Genomic DNA, 22634 nt, shown 5'->3' on the forward strand with positions numbered 1-22634 from the left:
TTTTATCACTTCTTACAAAGACTGTCATAGAAAAGTCATGATGACAAGTTTAACAATCTTTGCATTTTTCTTTGAAGGGGTACAAATCTGATTTTTTATGTTTTCACTTTGTAGTTTATTATCTGAATTATTCTCATACAGTGATTCTCTATCATATTTTGTCAAACACAGGTTCATCTGTTTATATTATAAACACATTTTCAGAGTCAATAGCATTGTGACAACAATTCTTGTAATTTCCAAATAAAGTAATGTAAACTAGAACTAGTAGAAGTATAAAGAAGTACAATTTTACAGTCTTCAGCTCATTTTAAAAGACTAATTTTTACTAATTACCAGACTGGCACATTGTACTTATTTATTTACAAGAAGGCATTTTAGTCACTGCTTATTTTTATGTTTTTGTTTTCCAGTGAAATAAACGAAAATGTTTGGGTTTACACTTTTACAGTATTATTTTGCTAAAATGTGAAAAGAGTAGAATTTGTTGTGATATTTACAAAGACATTTGACATATTGACGCTACAAAACTGTACCTGATTCTTACATCCTATTTAAATCATAGGACTATCAAATCTGACACTGGTTGCAAACTTTCTCCTTTGGTTTGTGTCAACCGACTGTACAGACACTAACCAAGGAGTGGAAGAGTTATAAGCCCACTGGCTATTGTTATCAAATGTCTTGCATACATTGTCTCTTCTGTGGAACAGTGGAAGGAACAAAAGACACCATCTCCCCTTCAATGGTTTTTTGAAGTGCAGTGCTGCATAAATAAGTCCCATTATAGTCTTTTGAATAGGTATTGCCATTTACTCTTACTAGCAGAGATAACATGACAATTTCATGGCTTTCCTTCTGATTGAACTTTTAAATGACAACAGAAAACTTTACTCAAATAATACAGACTGGAATCTAGGAAACAGAAAGCAAGTGTTGACTCTAGCAGGTTTTGTATGGGACAAGGCAAACATAAACATATGTTGCCAGTGGGCAAAGTTGACCCACCAGCTGGCAGCCCTATTTCATTTATTTACCTATGCTCTTATTTCTAGAAACTCAAAACTAATTTTGGACATCATGAGCCAGAGAGTTCTACTACAGTGACATGTGGGCGAAAATACTTTATTTAGAATTTTACAACTTACATACATAAAGTATCCAGCCTATGGCTACAATGTATTGATATGTCATTTTGTTATAAACAGTGACTGGTATTGTCATTTTGTCACTTGGCCCACAGCCAACAGCCATCTTGACAACATCACCATATCTCTCTCAATAACTTTTACTGCATTCCTAAAGGTCACCATGGCAATTGACTTAAAGAGAATCATCAATTTTGGAAGTGTACATCTTACATGTCGTTCAAACTTTATTGGTGGATTACATAGGACTGAGGAGAAATGAGGCACAGTAAATGTGTACCTAGAAGTTATTAAAGTGCTGCATTTAAATTGACATTTTGGATTGGGTTCTTGCTCAGAATTGTATTTTACTAGTGTTGTCAAAAAAACACTGATGATATGTAGCCATCATTGTCCAAGTGCCATATAACATCAAATGAATGCATACCAAACTACACTGACTGGAATAGAACACCCACATCAATACACATGTCAAGGTTGACATATCTTCACAGGCGCATCCCTAAGTAATATTATGTAACATAGCATGCAGGGGGTACATCCCATCATGAACAACAAAAGAATGAGACATTCTTTGTGTACAGAATACATATGAATTTCAATGCAAAACTTTTACACTTTCTTTAACCATAGCACAATCGATACTAGCCAACTGCCAAAACCACAACTGTGTTCAAAGAAACTTTCCAATCCCAATCTCTACTGGCATGGTAAAATATTTCCTTGCTGTCATAAATAGAACTACAGCACCGCAGATAGGTGGAGACAAAAGTGGTTAAAAATGCAGTGTACAATGTTGACTAGTAAAATATTCATTATATGAGGACATACTGTTATATGTTTCAATTCAAAATGACTAACCAGGGGCTAAGCATTAATTTTAAATGCATTCTTTTTACAATTGACAGAGGGTGTCCTTGCTCTATGTCAGCTATGTATTCACTCTTACCTACCTGCCCATTAATTATATATTGTTATAATTAACTAATTCCCTCCATACTTGTTGACAACAATCTTAGATAAGATCCTGGAGAGTTTGGCTTTATTAGAATTCACTTTCCCCTCCTTTCTCCAATATCTGATAGCTGTGGATTAGTGTCAATTTATAATGGGGTAAAAGATGACAATCTTCTTGTCTCTGATTCTAATGTCTACAAATGGAGATGTGTTTATATTTACTCCTAATATAATGTCTGCCACTATTCTCAATCTACAGACATTTTCACATTTAATAGTAGATACTTCATCATTTCAACTAACACAAACACCTTCAATTGTTGGTATACACAACTAAATATAAAATTTGACATCTCAGCATGTGTGCTACACTATCCCCAAGGGAACCAAGGTTATTGTGTGTCTTGTATTTCACTAATGTTATTACTGTTTAAATTGTTCAAAATGCCAGATATCATAAATTGTTCAAATAATATAAATACAACTGAATGTCTAGAAGCTGAATGGCCTGAGAAAGGTATCCTTAGTTTTATGTTAAGTAGATCTGTGTAACCTATCTTTAGGAGGTATCTCAAGTCTTCATCTATCTATCATCTCAATCTCACATTGCGTCAGATGTTTTCAATCACTGTAAAAAATATGCTCAGAGGCACATGACTCCAGAGATAAATTATGACTGTGTGGCAGCCTTTGGACGATGACGGCCATGTGGAGACACCAGACTGTAACTGATACAAGTAATTATACATAGTTATCATTTTTTGCAGTGTTGGAGAGTTTGGGTTCAAAACATTAAAGACATCATGATTATTATCCATACAGTACACTTCGATTTCATGGGTCATTTTACTTGTGTTTGTTTGTTTGCATGCATTCATTTGTTTGTTTGTTTGCATGTATTCATTTGTTTCTTTGTTTCTTTGTTTGTGTATGTTAGTTCATATGTTTGGGTTAATACATATGTGAATGCTATCTCAGTACAGTGCATATAGATTAGACCTTCCTTAATAAATTCAAACCCTTAGGTTATTCCCGAGGGCAGATCTTGACTTGACATCAAACAGTTGTTGTAAAGAAACACATCTGTAAATGTTACCCAAGTTCATACCATCATCCAAATATCTGAAACGTGTTGCTTTGTGTATTATATTAAATATTAACAACAGCTGCAAGTATCAGAGGTTTTATACATCTATTAAACGGTGCTAGTATCTCCATCATTCTGTAATTTTATCCCAAGACGACCTACTATTCAAGGTTCTGGCTATGTGTTGGTATGCATGGAATGTTATAGACTATGCTGCCCATCCAAGTAATGTCCTACCACTCCCCCTCTGGACATGGTGGGCAGCTGTGTTACCATCGCTGTCTCTAAACTACCAAATATTTGTGTCATCCTTAGTAAACAAGATAGTTCATCTGTGACAAACTGTTACAGTTGATGGTAATCAGTCATTCTTTAAAGACCAGTGCATAAATATGGGGACAGTGGTATGACAAGTATATACAGAAGGTCAGAGGTGACGATGAACAACACATCCATTATAATATACCAGGTCAACTGATTTTCAACTTTTTAACCTTGCAAGGGCAGTAAGAAACACTAAACAACTATCGGCTAGCCAAGACTTTCTCTTTTCATTGTTACCAAGGTTACAGCAGAGACCTTCCAACAAATTTGTCTGAAATTTATAGCCACCTGTTCCTGAAGTTCTTCAGTTTACATATTTTGATCAAAAATCACATTTTTTACTCAAATCACACATCTATCCTACAATCATTTTCATTTGAACAGTTTGTCAACTAGCCACCCAAAGTAATTATTGTGTTCAGCAGTTGTAGACTTTAACTTAGTTATTTATATATAACACAGACAGACACTTTACCATACATATAACACTGCTGAACCTTACTTCTGTTGTGTTAAAAACAACTTTTGCTTGATGTTATTTACCTATTAACAATTTCTCTTGACACCCTTAGGAACATCCCCATCACAATTCACGTACATCAACCTGCTTTGTAGTTTTTGGGTTTAATTCTATAAACCTCAAATCACATTTTTCAACAAAATTCACAGTTACTTTGTGATCATTCTGATTTGAACTACATGTATTTGAAACTAGACAATCTAAGTAATGTCCCTCATCAAATATCAGAGTAATCAACCAAACAATTTTGACTTTATCATTTACATACAAACATCTGCCAGCAAACGCACACTCACACTCACACACACACACACACACACACACACACACACACACACACACACACACACACAGAGAGCAGCATTTTGTATTTTGCCTTGCCTATACTGTATAAGTACAACTGAGCACACTATAGTAGCTATGAATACAAACAGCAATTCAACACCAACATAATACACTTACATCTGCAGTCCTGTCATATCTCTAATGGTTTTTTTCATCATCACAAATACCAAAGTATATTGTTCTCATTGCAAGGTATTGATTTTCAAACATAAAAACATTGATTTTCATCATAATTGGATGTGTATGATTCAGCCACCTCAGATTACATCATTCACATCCCTACGATATGGACCACTTTCTTCACATTCCATAAATTCAATTATTTCCATTAAACCATTGACTCTGAGCTGTGCCTTCAGCTATGTTGTCTTACAGATGTACTACATCAAATTTTACATAGCTCTAACATGTAAGGGGGTACCCACACTGTAGAGATATTTCCTTTCCTATAGGCTATGAAATTATCACTTAGGATTCTTTCAAACCTCCACCAAATACATGGTTCAACATTAATATACAAACATGTTATTTCATTCTGTAAATTCAAATTACTATCATTATTTGAGGAGGAAGTGAGAATACTACACTTGACATAATAAATGGCATATCTGGCAACCAGGTAAATGTGGAATATGTGATTATTATTTTGTCTCTGAAATGACTTGCCAACAGAATGTGAACAATCCATGTATACTGGCACATTCTATACTAATGATTAATAGTGAACACATGCAAGAACTGTGACTATCACAGATGCTTTAGAAGTTTGTCATGGCATACACAAACTGACCAAGAGCAGTTGGGTCAATGATAGGGACTGCAAACTGACCAAGAGCAGTTGGGTCAATGATAGGGACTGCAAACTGACCAACAGCAGTTGAGTCAATGATAGGGACTGCAAACTGACCAACAGCAGTTGAGTCAATGATAGGGACTGCAAACTGACCAAGAGTAGTTGAGTCAATGATAGGGACTGCAAACTGACCAAGAGTAGTTGAGTCAATGATAGGGACTGCAAACTGACCAAGAGTAGTTGAGTCAATGATAGGGACTGCAAACTGACCAACAGCAGTTGAGTCAATGATAGGGACTGCAAACTGACCAAGAGTAGTTGAGTCAATGATAGGGACTGCAAACTGACCAAGAGTAGTTGAGTCAATGATAGGGACTGCAAACTGACCAAGAGTAGTTGAGTCAATGATAGGGACTGCAAACTGACCAAGAGCAGTTGGGTCAATGATAGGGACTGCAAACTGACCAACAGCAGTTGAGTCAATGATAGGGACTGCAAACTGACCAAGAGTAGTTGAGTCAATGATAGGGACTGCAAACTGACCAAGAGTAGTTGAGTCAATGATAGGGACTGCAAACTGACCAAGAGTAGTTGAGTCAATGATAGGGACTGCAAACTGACCAAGAGCAGTTGGGTCAATGATAGGGACTGCAAACTGACCAAGAGCAGTTGAGTCAATGATAGGGACTGCAAACTGACCAAGAGTAGTTGAGTCAATGATAGGGACTGCAAACTGACCAAGAGTAGTTGAGTCAATGATAGGGACTGCAAACTGACCAAGAGCAGTTGGGTCAATGATAGGGACTGCAAACTGACCAAGAGCAGTTGAGTCAATGATAGGGACTGCAAACTGACCAAGAGTAGTTGAGTCAATGATAGGGACTGCAAACTGACCAAGAGCAGTTGGGTCAATGATAGGGACTGCAAACTGACCAAGAGTAGTTGGGTCAATGATAGGGACTGCAAACTGACCAAGAGCAGTTGGGTCAATGATAGGGACTGCAAACTGACCAAGAGCAGTTGGGTCAATGATAGGGACTGCAAACTGACCAAGAGCAGTTGGGTCAATGATAGGGACTGCAAACTGACCAAGAGCAGTTGGGTCAATGATAGGGACTGCAAACTGACCAAGAGCAGTTGGGTCAATGATAGGGACTGCAAACTGACCAAGAGTAGTTGAGTCAATGATAGGGACTGCAAACTGACCAAGAGTAGTTGAGTCAATGATAGGGACTGCAAACTGACCAACAGCAGTTGAGTCAATGATAGGGACTGCAAACTGACCAACAGCAGTTGGGTCAATGATAGGGACTGCAAACTGACCAAGAGTAGTTGGGTCAATGATAGGGACTGCAAACTGACCAAGAGTAGTTGAGTCAATGATAGGGACTGCAAACTGACCAAGAGCAGTTGGGTCAATGATAGAGGCTGCAATTTTGATTTGTCAGACATGAACTACTTGATTGAGACATCAGACAGTTTATGGGTGAACATTTGTTTGTGAGATTGCCAAGTCTTCAAAACACAACTTCATATTGATACAAATCAATTATTGACAATATTTTCAATGTTCAGGCCTGATAACTAAAGATACTATATACATCATCCTTTTCAATATTTGCATACACAAAATTAAAGTGGCTATATATGGTTGGGTGTGTTTATTTCAGGATTTTAGTTTATAAAACAATTTTATCATGGCTGCATACTTGAAAAATTAATGTCAAACAACATTGTCAAAGTCTGTATTTGTAACTCAATAAATAGCAAAAAATTAATACAAAAGTGTTTGTTACTGAACATAAAACAACACATTTTTTTACAACTTTTAAGCTTTTTACAATGTATTGAGTTTACAAACACAGACTTGGTACATGTTGTTTGATATTGATTTTTCAAGTAGGAAGCCATGATAAAATTGTTTTATAAATTAAAACCCCAAACTAAATACCCAATCCTCATTCATATTGCTATTTTTAAACTATGTGTAACACACTGCTTTTCAGGTGATCACAAATATCACCATGCAGTGTGATATCCTCCAATAATAGACTTGTGGGTAGATGAACACTATCTGATGACATTATGTAGTAGCTATGAAATGGTAAGGTACATGAAATGGTAAGGTAAATGAACACTATCTGATGACATTATGTAGTAGCTATGAAATGGTAAGGTAGATGAATGGTAAGGTAGATGAATGGTAAGGTAGATCAAACTACAGGAAATGCAAACTTACTGCTGGCACAAGAAGGCGTTTAATTTCACTGACTGCCCTGGCAAGCTTAATATCAGCACGTTCTTTAGAATCTTCCACTGTAATAAGCACATGTAACTCTTCCTTTAGATGATCCCAATTTGGTCTGCCAATATTCTGTTCTTCCTTTAACACAAAAAAAAAGTACAAAATAATCACAAATTACAGAAATCTGCCAGACTATATGTATAATGCTATTTCTGCATATATAGTGAAAATAATGATCTCAAAAATCTAGCTTATCTCTGACAAAATACTGTCTAAACTGTTGTGGTTTTTTTTGGCTGTGTGGTGTTTTCACAAAATAAAGTGATATTTGTTGGATGCTGCTGGTAAGTGATCAGTGTTTGGAGTAATAATATACTGACATCCTTGACTGCACTATGTGCAATGGATTCCATAGAGACAATTTGATAACCCCTTAGAGAAAAGACCCATCAATGTTGGAAGTAACATGAGACACAACTACAATACTATTCCATAATACATGTCTGCTGTGACACTGAGAACAGTCTTGAGGGAGAATATCTGAATACATGGAAACTGGTAGGGATTGAAACAGGAATACCATCTCAATTTGTTCCAATAAGTCTACATGACTCAACAACTAAGTAAGCAGTACACCCTGTAAAGTGTGTAATGTACACATATATATTATCTCTGTTGTTGTTTTGACCAAATCACCTTATCACTGGAATGTTACCAAATCATCTTATCTGTTATCACTGGAATGTTACCATCTATTCAGGATCATACCTACAATTTCCACTTTCAATTAAATTTGTCATCCTACAATAACATTTCAGTTGTCTACATCACAAAACAATAGATCAATCTTCATATTTCATTATCCCTCCATGCTGAACTGATTACAGACTTGATGACAGACCGACTGAGTTCAGTATCTATATCTGAGAAAACTGACCGAGTTCAGTATCTATATCAGAGAAAACTGACCGAGTTCAGTATCTATATTGGAGAAAACTGACTCAGTTCAGTATCTATATCAGAGAAAACTGACTGAGTTCAGTAGCTATATCAGAGAAAACTGACTGAGTTCAGTATCTATATCAGAGAAAACTGACTGAGTTCAGTATCTATATCGAAGAAAACTGACTGAGTTCAGTAGCTATATCAGAGAAAACTGACTGAGTTCAGTAGCTATATCAGAGAAAACTGACTGAGTTCAGTAGCTATATCAGAGAAAACTGACTGAGTTCAGTAGCTATATCGAAGAAAACTGACTGAGTTCAGTATCTACATGTGTATATCAGAGAAAACTGACTGAGTTCAGTATCTATCAGAGAAAACTGACTGAGTTCAGTAGCTATATCAGAGAAAACTGACTGAGTTCAGTATCTATATCGAAGAAAACTGACTGAGTTCAGTATCTATATCAGAGAAAACTGGCTGAGTTCAGTATCTATATCAGAGAAAACTGACTGAGTTCAGTATCTATATCAGAGAAAACTGACTGAGTTCAGTAGCTATATCAGAGAAAACTGACTGAGTTCAGTAGCTATATCAGAGAAAACTGACTGAGTTCAGTATCTACATGTGTATATCAGAGAAAACTGACTGAGTTCAGTATCTATCAGAGAAAACTGACTGAGTTCAGTAGCTATATCAGAGAAAACTGACTGAGTTCAGTATCTATATCAGAGAAAACTGACTGAGTTTAGTATCTATATCGAAGAAAACTGACTGAGTTCAGTATCTATATCAGAGAAAACTGACTGAGTTCAGTATCTATATCAGAGAAAACTGACTGAGTTCAGTAGCTATATCAGAGAAAACTGACTGAGTTCAGTAGCTATATCAGAGAAAACTGACCGAGTTCAGTATCTATCAGAGAAAACTGACTGAGTTCAGTATCTATATCAGAGAAAACTGACTGAGTTCAGTATCTATATCAGAGAAAACTGACTGAGTTCAGTATCTATATCAGAGAAAACTGACTGAGTTCAGTAGCTATATCAGAGAAAACTGACTGAGTTTAGTATCTATATCAGAGAAAACTGACCGAGTTCAGTATCTATCAGAGAAAAATGACTGAGTTCAGTATCTATATCAGAGAAAACTGACTGAGTTCATGATAATATGGCACATTGTCTCATCATCAACCTGTCATTAATCTGTCTAGGAATTAATTTTTTAACTTCTCTCATTAAATTTATTAATTCATTTTCTGATCACAAAGTACTTTATTTATAATGACAATAGTAAAATTCATTAAATAAACTGCAAACTAAGACATAGAATTTACCCAACCTATCTATTTATTTATCTCTGCTCATTTGTTGATAAATATGGGGTTTTTTTAAGGACATGGTTTCTGTGTAGGAATGCTATATGTGTGTCTGTAAGGTTAGTCTCCATCATAGCAAAAATAGCGCCAATGGCGTCGTAGCAAAACTATACAGTTTTTTTAAATGTTTACCCACGCACGCACGCACGCACCCACCCACCCACCCCCCCCCACACACACACAAACACAAACACACACACACACACACACAAACAAACACACACACACACCCATACAAGCACACACACACAAATACACACACACCCACACAAACACACACACCCACACAAACACACACACACACACAAACACACACACACACCCACACACACACCCACACAAACATACACCCACACCCACACACACACACCCACACACACACACACACACACACACACACACACACACACACACACACACACACACACACACACACACACACACACACACACACACACACACACACACACACACACTTTGCCATGTATAAGAACCTTATCAGTTCAGTTGTGGTAAAAATGGGAAACATCTTCAATAAAGGTTGATATATTCAATGACAGCGTAATCAAAATGCATAAAGTGGTGCCCTCTGACTCCTGGGGCAGGGATCATTAAACAGAGTTTCTAGGAAATATTCAATCAATCTGTAGTTACCATGACAATGCATCACATTCAGGATGCATGGGAATCCGTTGTCATGGTAACTGTCTCTTACCCTTTTCCTATCTCTCATTGATCCTCTCCCTCTGACCATTATTTTGCATCCCGTGAGTCGTTCAAGTTCCTGTGCTGTTTTACCACGTGGCCCTAGTATCCTTCCGACAAAGTTATACTGAAAACAAAACACAAGAAAACAGGTTTATACAAAACTAGGTAACTTGCGTGCCTTTCAATGTTTAAGATTAAAAGTCTAAGCTTCAAATATTTTGGCATCATGGTATGATGTTATGATGATATCCTATTGCTTATTACAAAAAGTTATTTTGTTACAAAATCTGAAATTTATGATAAAGTAACACATATCACAAATTATCTTGACTATATTATTCATTCCACCATAATACGATGGTAAGAGTATTGGATACTTACAAGGTTAAAGGTCACAGTGGCAGAACAATAAACTGATATTTGACTAAAAAAAGCTGAATAATTACAGTAAGAACAGTCCAATATCTCATTTTATTATTCAGTGGGCAAAATGGATAGTTTAATGAAATTGGTGAGGTGACATCTGGCGTTTGATATAGTCCAAGTGCATTATGCATAATAGAGAGACTCTGACTGACTCCCTCCTTGTACATTAGACTAATGCATATTGAATTTACTTGTTAATACATGTAAAAAGACACCGTGATGTGAATATGGAGAAAGGAAAAATTCATGACAAAGGTTATCACTAAATCAGTAAAGAGGATTTGGACAGTCTCTAGGGAAATACCTGACAATATACTGACAACATGTTTATGTCATCAAACTAGCTAAACAGATCATTCTAGCTACTGTACTGCGTATGTGTCTAAATACATGTACATGCATGTTATCAAACTAGCTAAACAGATCATTCTAGCTACTGTACTGTATGTGTCTAAATACATGTACATGCATGTTATCAAACTAGCTAAACAGATCATTCTAGCTACTGTACTATATGTGTCTAAATACATGCATCTCATCAAACTAGCTAAACAGATCATTTTAGCTACTGTACTGTATGTGTCTAAATACATGCATGTTATCAAACTAGCTAAACAGATCATTTTAGCTACTGTACTGTATGTGTCTAAATACATGCATCTCATCAAACTAGCTAAACAGATCATTCTAGTTACTGTACTGTATGTGTCTAAATACATGTACATGCATGTTATCAAACTAGCTAAACAGATCATTCTAGCTACTGTACTGTATTCATCTCACTTTAATACCTCATTCTCAATTCTTTAAAATACTGATCTTCAGCATCTGATAAAAATAGGTGATTATGTTTACATTACAATGCACACGATTTACAAAATAATTTGGTTCTCTTACATTATAAAGGTCTCTCAACTCATTGTTACATTAAAACTTTGGTTATCCAAACTTTTGTTACTACACTGTTTGCTTATCTGAACAGTTATGGCATTTGAATTGTTTGGTTATCTGAACAGTTATGGGATTTGAACTGTTTGGTTATCTGAACTGTTGTGGGATTTGAACTGCTTGGTTATCTGAACTGTTGTGGGATTTGAACTGTTTGGTTATCTGAACAGTTATGGGATTTGAACTGTTTGGTTATCTGAACAGTTATGGGATTTGAACTGTTTGGTTATCTGAACTGTTATGGGATTTGAACTGTTTGGTTATCTGAACTGTTGTGGGATTTGAACTGTTTGTTATCTGAACAGTTATGGGATTTGAACTGTTTGGTTATCTGAACTGTTGTGGGATTTGAACTGTTTGTTATCTGAACAGTTATGGCATTTGAAATCTTTGGTTATCTGAATTTATATGGTATTTGAACTGTTTGCTATCTGAACACTTGTGTACCACTGTGGGGTGGGGTTTTTTTTAATTTAAGGTTGTTTGTTTTTAAAAATTCTGTCAATTTCATTATTACAATAATCTGAATTACTACAGATAATAATATATTTGAAAGGTACTAGTACATGTGTAGTCCATGTTACAAATAATGACAAATGTCTAGTTGTGGCATGGGCAGCCAAACTTACCACATATCACAATTTTCAATTCACACTGTAAAATAGTTTGGGAAAGAGCAAGCGCTATATTGAAGAGCTTTGTGGATAGGTTCATGAACCTTACAAGTTAGCCAAATTATTGTCACTTTTAAAGTACAGCATAGGGATGTTATTTCCATTAAGCAAGGCTTTGCATGTACAATGTACAACCATATATCATCACAGCTGTCTTGCAAAACGATAGCACTACATAATCCATGTAAAGTGAAGGCAGATCACTTGGATTGTAGCAAACGACGTACCAGGATTGTGGAAAACGATACTGGTACATATGAAGTCTTTTAGACTGACAACAGACCAATACATAAGGTAGATTATCTGTAACACAGCAATCTTAATTTATTGTTCTAACTGTATTAAATCAAGTTTTTACCAAATCTACTTACATGCAACCAATATATACTCCTTATTTCAGACTACTTTTGAGACCCATTAATTACAGATCTTACTGCTACAAAATGCTTTGTATATTTATTTCATTCTTCCTTTGTGGTCTGAATTACCTTTCTTGTTATTGTCTATTTAAATCATAAATTGTAGGGTTTTTTGTCTGTACAAGTCTCATATTGAAGACAAGCCTGCCTACATCCTACATCATAAATTGTGTTTTGTGCCTGTTCATTGTCATGTTGATGTCAGTCCTTTGACAAAAGTTTGATTTCACAAAATTGACATCTCTTGGCGTTCCATGAACAAAATTCCTCAGTACAAGTTGTGAATAATTGGTGCATATATATGTACATTATACTTCACTATCCTTTGTAGTGAAATACAAGCAGAGCACACTAATGGTCTATATGTACTTATACTTTCAATCATACAAACCAAAGTATACAAATCATTTCACAAACAAACAACGCTTTCCTCAAATCTAACCATTATTTCTGTCATGAACACAAATCAACACTTTTATTACATTCACAATTCTCACAATAACAGCAAGTCCTGTCTCTCCCTATTTGTAATTGAATAAACCATAATTTTATTCTGCGATATTGAAAACTTGGTTACTTTTAATGCAGTACGTCAACAGAGTGGGGAAGTCAACACATTATCATGTTATATTTTTAGAAAGTAAATGGAAAAGTTTGACATTTTAGATATGCCTTTTTAAAATGCTACACTAGTGACTTATGTCTGGCTATGTAGAATTTGTAGGCAGTAAGCACACATGTAGACTGATACTCATCAAACCATCTCATCTCACAACTCTCTCTAATTACAAATCTTTTTGTAAGCATATAAATATAACAAAACTGGATTGTATCAAAGTTTACTTCCTTCAAGATGTTATGAATACTTATTTCTCTGAAATGAAATATTTCCGTTTCAGTTTCAAAATAATAACATAATTGAATATAACCTCCCAGACTTCCCTGGCCTGTTTACATCACGATCTGTCATTTTGGTTCAATGTCTCACTAACTGATTGCAATGCTATCAACAACAACCCAATTTATACTTTTCATGAGCCGGGGGATGGGTGACTGGACACCTACAAGCTTTTCATTAGTTATCTTCCAGCACCCAGTCGCATTTGTCATTTTCATTTCATTATTTTTTATTTATTAATTTGTGTTATTGCAAATAAAGCACTTATATATAATTTAAAAAAATTAATTTAGCTATGCCCTATTGGCAGTTAACAGCATGCCTGTTTGTAGATATTTACATAATATTCACTATATGTAAATAATGTCACTCTTGTGTTCAGACATCTCAATGAGGAAATATTTACATATTGACTTCATTTGAATATAGTCAATTAGGCTGATGTACGTTATCACTTCCCATTGACACCAATCAGTTTGAGTGTTCATTTACATAATGACTTCATTTGAATATAGTGAATTAGGGTGATGTACGTTATCACTCCCCTTTGTAACAAATCAGTTTGAGTGTTCATTTACATAATGACTTCATTTGAATATAGTCAATTAGGGTGATGTACGTTATCACTCCCCATTGTCACCAATCAGTTTGAGTGTTCATTTACATAATGACTTCATTTGAATAAAGTCAATTCGGCTGATGTACGTTATCACTCCCCACTGTGACCAATCAGTTTGAGTGTTCATTTACATAATGACTTCATTTGTATATAGTCAATTAGGCTGATGTATGTTATCACTCCCCATTGTCACCAATCAGTTTGAATGCATTTTTTTTCAAACCAATCGGTTTAAACATGATTTTCAAACCCATTAATCGTCACTGATTGCTAACATTACAAGTGGTTAGTGCTGGTGAGACATTGAAACATAATCAATGATTGTGATGTACACTGGCTAAGACATCACATTTGTTACACAAATGAAAAGTTCTATTCACAAGTTAAAAAAAAAATTTGGAAGCACATCCTCAAGTTTCCGTCTACAACTTGCTTCCAAGGCTTTGTGAATCAGAGTAGAAATTTGAACCCAGTGTTCATGTACATTCATGCTTGGTTAAGGTTGTTGTATAGGCTATTTTTCATCCAATTCTTTATTGTAGAAATATTGTTGTAACTTTGTTAAAAATAAAGATATTGACTCCAAATTGTCAGTGATTATCCCTTTAATATTAAAAATTACAAACATTTAAATTATATGTTTACAGATATGCTGAAACTTGACACCTGGGATTTATTTAAGCAAACTACATCTAGCTTGAAAGAAAATGTGACTCCTGCTAAGCCCTGAAGAATAAAGCCCAGAAGCTTGGTGATTTTAGGAGTTTTGTAGTTGTGGCAAAGTCTAACAAGTTGACAATCAGTTACATCACACCATCATGCATGTTTGCCTGCAGTTATTTCTTTTTCTGAGGTTAGATTCCATAGTTGTTTGTATTTGAGTGTATTCCATAGTCTAAACAAATGTGTTGAAAGCCCAATTCTAACACTATGTGCTATAGATGGAGAGACTAGTCTGAAAGCCCAATTCTAACACTATGTGCTATAGATGGAGAGACTAGTCTGAAAGCCCAATTCTAACACTATGTGCTATAGATGTAGAGACTAGTCTGAAAGCCCAATTCTAACACTATGCGCTATAGATGGAGAGACTAGTCAAGGTACATGCCCTAAGTTAGATGCCTGTAATGATTTGATATAGATTCAAGTACTCATACATAACATCCAATCAAACATCTAAAAAGATGATGCTAATCAGCCAAACATAACATAAAACATTATCAAAAGAAGTTTTCTGAGCACTTTAATCTCTATTCTACACCAAGTTTTGGTATGCTAATCGACAGTATCAGCATATTGTTGACAGAGACAATAGCTTTCTTTATGATACGGAGCTGACCTGCCTGTTAATGACAGTACACATTTCAAACTGTATTCAAACCCTGTAAATGACTTAGAGATTAAATACTATGTCTTTGATCATTGTGGTGCCATGGTTTGAAAACAGACAGAGATGTCTGATTACATGTAACAAAGCAATTATTGACTCAGATGCAATCCAAATTTGTAAAACAATAGATACTACACAAAGGTGAGTAAGAACAGAGTAGGGTTACTATTACAACTAAGGCTAAACCATTGCATTTCAGGGCGGGGCTTGAGTATTTTGACCCCACAATTTTTTTTCAACCACCGTGACAGCAATTTTTTTTTTCGAAAGCAAGTAGACAGCAAATTTTGTTTTTGCCTGGTATCAGCACAAGCAAATGTTTTTCTTAAATATTAAGCTTTAAATTTTACTATTGTTTCGTCATGTCCTATAACTTAAGATAATACAGACAACCCTAGTCAAGTGTCACTGTAATTTTTTGCACTTTCAGCACAACAAATACTTGTTTTACCCCACTCTGGAAACAAATCTTTTTTCCTCCAGTCCCCCACCCCCCTCCCCGAACAGAAATCAAATGGTTTACCCATGTTACAGCATTATGTAAGATGACATTAATCTTTACACCCAGATATGGGGTTTGAGGTAGGAGGTTGTGTGGCAGAAGGGCCAAACAACCAAGGCTTCCAGTCTAGGGGGTGGATTCAGTTTCAAGATTCTTTGTAATATGTTGAAAATTATTGTGATGGGGGGACAACACCAAGCTACTTGTCAGAATTAGTTGTTATTGGTCAATCAGTACACAACACAACACAACAAAGAGTGTTGGAGTGTCTTTTTTCTATTAACGACCATAGGAAAAACCAGTACACATTATTTAGTTATAGAACTTTTATTGTAACTGTATATGCACCAAAACTGTGGAATTATCTTCCATCTGATCTTTGGTTGAGTTATTCAAGGCAAATCTTAAAACATTCCTATTTCGTCAAAGTTATTGTTGAAGTGGTTGTGTCTTAATTTTTATGGGTTTCTAATGTCTCCTGTATTGTCTCTTTTGTTGTTTTAAATTAAACTGTTCACTTGTGATTTTATGATGTGATGTGGTAAGCAGTTTTTTATAGGTTTTTTTCTCTGAATCATGTTTTTAAATTTTGCAATTCGTTATGTACAGATCGTTGAGACCTATGTTGTGTAATGGTCTTTAAACAATAAATTATTATTATCATTATTTAATTATTATGGACCTTGGCATCCTGACTATACAGTGTGAAGGAATCCTGTATGTCAGGTCAACCAATTGAGTTGACCTACTTATAGGTGATACATTTACTGTGTAACTATCTATATCTATATCTACATGTCTTGTTATTTCATATCATCTACTTCTTACCTACATGTAATTAAATGACATGAGAAGTGAAATGTGACCTTCCTCAGTACCAGATGTTTTTAGTAAACATCACAATTTCTCTGTAATTTTATTTTGTTTAAAGGTCTCTGTTGGTCACATCCTTAGCTACATGTACACTACCTGCATGAGTAAACAAGTCATTGTGAATTCATTTTCTGTGACTGTATAAATTTTGAAAACAACCCTGACTCAACTATACTGCAATGTTTGTTGTGACAGATTATATGTAACCATATAGCAATGGTAATAAGAATTTTGTCAAGCCAGACAAGTTTCTTTCTATATAACTATATTTGTCAATGTAATGATCTGAATATGTCAAACTAAACTTCTATGATAATTAATAATTTGAAAGAAATAATTGCTTGATCAGAAATGTTTGTACATCCTGTATATTGGATACTATCCAGTCTTTTGGTAAAGTAAGAAGAATGGGTTTAATCATTTTGTGTAACTATACCTCTGGATTTCTAGTCATGCAAAGCATACCTAACAAAGGCAACATTTCTTGTGAATCAAACACTATTGATTGTGATGTTTGTCAGAACACCACCCATTCTCCTAATATTCAATTCCAAGACTTAATTCTATTCTTGCTCACTGCTTTGAGCAAAACATGCCTGTCGTCCAAATTACATCATAGCGACTTATTTGCCGTCTGCCATCCATGCCTGTAGTCCAAATTACAGTGCCATCATAGTGACTTATTTGCCGTCATTCATCCCTGATTTTTAACATCCAAACAAGTGCATCACACCATCTGGAAAGTCTTGTTGATTCTTGGCAAGACAATATCACTATATTGTCATTCTTTGTAAAATAGTTACCATTGTAGTCACTTTCATTTCATTTACACTATGTGTGTGCCGACTCATATTCAAGTCTGACACCTTTTTTTACAATTGTTCTACTTTATTATGAAATCTGTGAACAGATGAATGATGCAGCATTACGTCAACACTGGCCTGTACTGGTTATGATGCAGCATTACGTCAACACTGGCCTGTACTGGTTATGATGCAGCATTACGTCAACACTGGCCTGTACTGGTTATGATGCAGCATTACGTCAACACTGGCCTGTACTGGTTATGATGCAGCATTACGTCAACACTGGCCTGTACTGGTTATGATGCAGCATTACGTCAACACTGGCCTGTACTGGTTATGATGCAGCATTACGTCAACACTGGCCTGTACTGGTTATGATGCAGCATTACGTCAACACTGGCCTGTACTGGTTATGATGCAGCATTACGTCAACACTGGCCTGTACTGGTTATGATGCAGCATTACATCAACACTGGCCTGTACTGGTTATGATGCAGCATTACGTCAACACTGGCCTGTACTGGTTATGATGCAGCATTACGTCAACACTGGCCTGTACTGGTTATGATGCAGCATTACGTCAACACTGGCATGTACCGGTACTGGTTATGATAGGTCAATTCTTTATATGACTTGATAACAAATCTAGCTAATCTTAGATAACCAAACATATCTAGCTAATCTTAGATAACCAAACAGATCTAGCTAATCTTAGATAACCAAACAGATCTAGCTAATCTTAGATAACCAAACAGATCTAGCTAATCTTAGATAACCAAACAGATCTAGCTAATCTTAGATAACCAAACAGATCTAGCTAATCTTAGATAACCAAACAGATCTAGCTAATCTTAGATAACCAAACAGATCTAGCTAATCTTAGATAACCAAACAGATCTAGCTAATCTTAGATAACCAAACAGATCTAGCTAATCTTAGATAACCAAACATATCCAGCTAATCTTAAACAAAACTGATTCACTTATGAAACAGAGAAATGTCTTTTTCAAAGCTCCATCACAGCCCACCTACCTACACAGCCCACCTACCTACACAGCCCACCTACCTACACACAGCCCACCTACCTACCTACATAGCCCACCTACCTACCTACACAGCCCACCTACCTACACAGCCCACCTACCTACACAGCCCACCTACCTACCTACACAGCCCACCTACCTACCTACACAGCCCACCTACCTACCTACACAGCCCACCTACCTACCTACACAGCCCACTTACCTACCTACACAGCCCACCTACCTACCTACAAAGCCCACCTACCTACATAGCCCACCTACCTACACAGCCCACCTACCTACCTACACAGCCCACCTACCTACACAGCCCACCTACCTACACAACCCACCTACCCACATTGTAGTACACTGTACCTACAACTTAAAACTATTTGGGGTTTTTTCTTCAGATTAATCCAACTGGTTCGTATCTGGTCAAAATTTACATAATTAAGCTTCAATAATCCACGTGTAAAAACAAAGCTAAACAATTTGATTAGTCTTTCTACAATCAAAATATCTCAGTTTTTTGTACACTGCAAAATATTAATAAGTCAACCTGCTTGAATGTTATCTACACAAATACAGTATCTTTGATCCATCCCCTATTCAATGACACTGTCTGGAAGCTAGCATATATGTGATTTACAGAGATCATCCCCTATTCAATTTTGTTTCCCTGCTTGACTTAATTTTACATATTCTACTCGATTAACATACTCACTATTTCATTTGCATACATCTTCAAGCTGACTGCTATCATTTTCCTGCATCACTGAATAGAATTTCCTCATCTCAGACAGCTCATCAATTAACTAGCCTCTATTAAGATTGCAGCTGCGATTCATTACATTCATATTTATGGCTAAAGCTCATAATGCCATACTGAATGCAATCACATGACAATTTTCCAATTAAGTGAACTCTGTGAAATCAACCACGTTCATTAATTTTCATTTTTGACAGTATAAATCAAATACTTAACATAGTCAACTGTGTCTAATTGTCCGACAAAAACATGAGTCCATTTGTGTATAACTAATGTTGTTGGATATACACTTTATGCACTGTATACCAGTCTACCTAAGTCAAAACTAGTCATTAAACCTTGACAGTCTTCATGTACATGTAGCCTCCTTTACACAATCTTGAAAGAATGTCACTGCATCTTCAGGAGACACAGTTTGAACTGACAAGTTAATGAGGTCACTGTACTATATAAAGCTATGCTGACATGTAAACTTAGTTCTGTATCATATAATATCAAATTCTGTTCCATGACACATCCAGGTAGGCAACACAGATATGTTATGTATACAAATGTACATGTGCATGTATATCCATTGAAACTAACTGTATGTATGTTCACACTTCAATGTATGATATTTAGTTCTGCTGTACAGAAAATGATAACATTGGAAATATTATGATAACTTTTATAAGACTACTAACTACAACACTAAAAATTAAAATAATAATTATTTGGAAACCAATAATCCCAAACTTGCTAAATGTAATACTTTCTAATGTTTCATAAGAGTAACCCAGTGACTTACTTTGTACCATGTTTATGACATTAATCCAGTGACCTTCCTCCAGACCCTTGTGTTTATCAACACAGGACATTTCAAGGGTACCTACATTTTATAGTTGGTTTGGATCATAAATAATGCTGGGATTTGTGACCTACTATTACTAATTTTAAGGCAGTCAAACATCCACACTGAATAATACATGACCATGTACTGTAGTTCTCACAGTGCCTCATAACTACTTATTTTCTTTTTGTAAGGGATGTTATGTTATGCTTCTGTGCGTATGTGTCTGTCTGTTTGTGAACACCGATATCTCAAAAACTTCCACATCAATTGTGATGAAACTTGCTACACATCTTCCACATCCTAATCCCAAGAAATAATTAGATTTTGGTAAAGATCCAATGAAGATTAATTAGTAATTTAGGTAAATAATGATTTTGGTAATTAAGTGATATCTTGAGAGGTAATTCTACAAATTGTATATAACTTAGCACATACATTGATGATAAGTAAACGCATACATTTTGGTATTTTTTTGAATATCCTATGCACAAATGAGATAATTTAATGAACTGAATTAGCCTTAACACTACTTTTCACAAGTGGGCACCACAACTTTCCCACTTAAGGAGTTTGTGTGACAAGCAACACTGTAGTCTATACACTGTGACTGTCCAAATACTAGCACATAGGCACTGCCAATGTGCATATACCAAGGACAATGCAAAAATAGCTCAGCAGTCATATCATCAGAAGTGTCTTATACAATCACTGTGTCTTTTGGAGGATCAAATCCTAGCCCAATGCTCAATTCAGAGGTATTAAAATTCATGAAAGATCAGCTTTCTAAGTGACGATCAATGTCACAGGATATGTCACAGTTCAATCTTGCAGAAAATGTACTGTTATGGAAGGTCAAATTTCATATAGTTCATATTATATCAAATAAGGGCACATCGTGTATGATACTATTGATAGCTAGAGTTCAGAATTTTGCATTAAAACAATGTGTGTAGGAACAAGAATCTATGGTATTGCCCTTACGAGAGGCATTCCGTTTGTAGCTGGTTAGCACAGGATGGGAATGAGTGTACTGTTTAAGTAAGTAACGATTAATGTCAATTTTTATGCTACACATAAACACATTGTTGTCGCAGTAGACAGATTGTGACCTGTCTCTATACACTCTCCCAGGTCAATGTAAAACTGTCATATATCTCTCTCTCTCTCCCCCCACCCACCCCCTGATCTCATTTTTTGTATTAACTCAACCATTCTTGTCAAGTTTCCTTTCAATCACAAAATATTTAAATGTGAAGTAACCATAAATTAAAGCTCCGCTTTTCAGATTTGAACTGAGAAAAAAGGACAATCTGTGCAGTTTGTCAGCCTTTCTTTATGAGATCTGGACTAATTCACACTGACAATCATTCTGTGTGCCCATTACATTACATCACATTTACACAAATCAAACTTTTCTCCTACAACATTATACCATTACCATTCAATGTCAACCACCAACACAGTTATGCATAAAACATTTTGTTTTTTGTTGTTTTCTTTCAAGGGACCCCATAAAACTCTTGTGGTGGGGATGTTGCTCAGGATAGAACTATGATTTTGAAGTACATGCAATTTCATTTCAAATACCTTTGTCTAGGAGGTATTTGTGTGTGTGTGTGTGTGTGTGTGTGTGTGTGTGTGTGTGTGCACGCGCGTGTGTATGTGTGTGTGTGCACGCGCGTGTGTATGTGTGTGTGCACGCGCATGTGTGTGTGTGTGTGTGTGCACGCGCGTGTGTATGTGTGTGTGTGTGCATGCCACAACCTGTGTATGTGTGCATGCATGTACGTATACATACATGTATACATATACACACATACACATGCCTGCATGTATTTAAATGTATGTGCATGTACACACACACACACACATTTCACCATAGCTATAGCACTACTAAACCTCAGTTCAATTGTGCTAAAAAGGGACCAACAGAGATCTAGAATGTCATTTTTTTTCATGTTTTTGTTCCTCTGTTTAATATATTATTTGTCTACTTTTAAACATAACAC

General features: G+C 35.7%; 1 protein-coding gene across 4 annotated transcripts in view; it reads right to left on the reverse strand.

The window, feature by feature from the left end:
* Positions 1-22634, reverse strand: part of LOC144432774 (KH domain-containing RNA-binding protein qki.S-like) — a 63689-nt gene that overhangs the window by 18702 nt on the left and 22353 nt on the right. For all 4 annotated transcript variants that reach the window (XM_078121055.1, XM_078121056.1, XM_078121054.1 and 1 more), the window contains exons 3-4: positions 10455-10571; positions 7414-7557 (exon numbers count right to left, since the gene is read on the reverse strand). In XM_078121055.1, the coding sequence (XP_077977181.1) occupies positions 7414-7557; positions 10455-10571 (261 nt within the window). The remainder of the gene's footprint in view (positions 1-7413; positions 7558-10454; positions 10572-22634) is intronic.

This window comes from Glandiceps talaboti, chromosome 3 (assembly GCF_964340395.1).
Source record: "Glandiceps talaboti chromosome 3, keGlaTala1.1, whole genome shotgun sequence".
NCBI classification, from domain to species: Eukaryota; Metazoa; Hemichordata; class Enteropneusta; family Spengelidae; genus Glandiceps; species Glandiceps talaboti.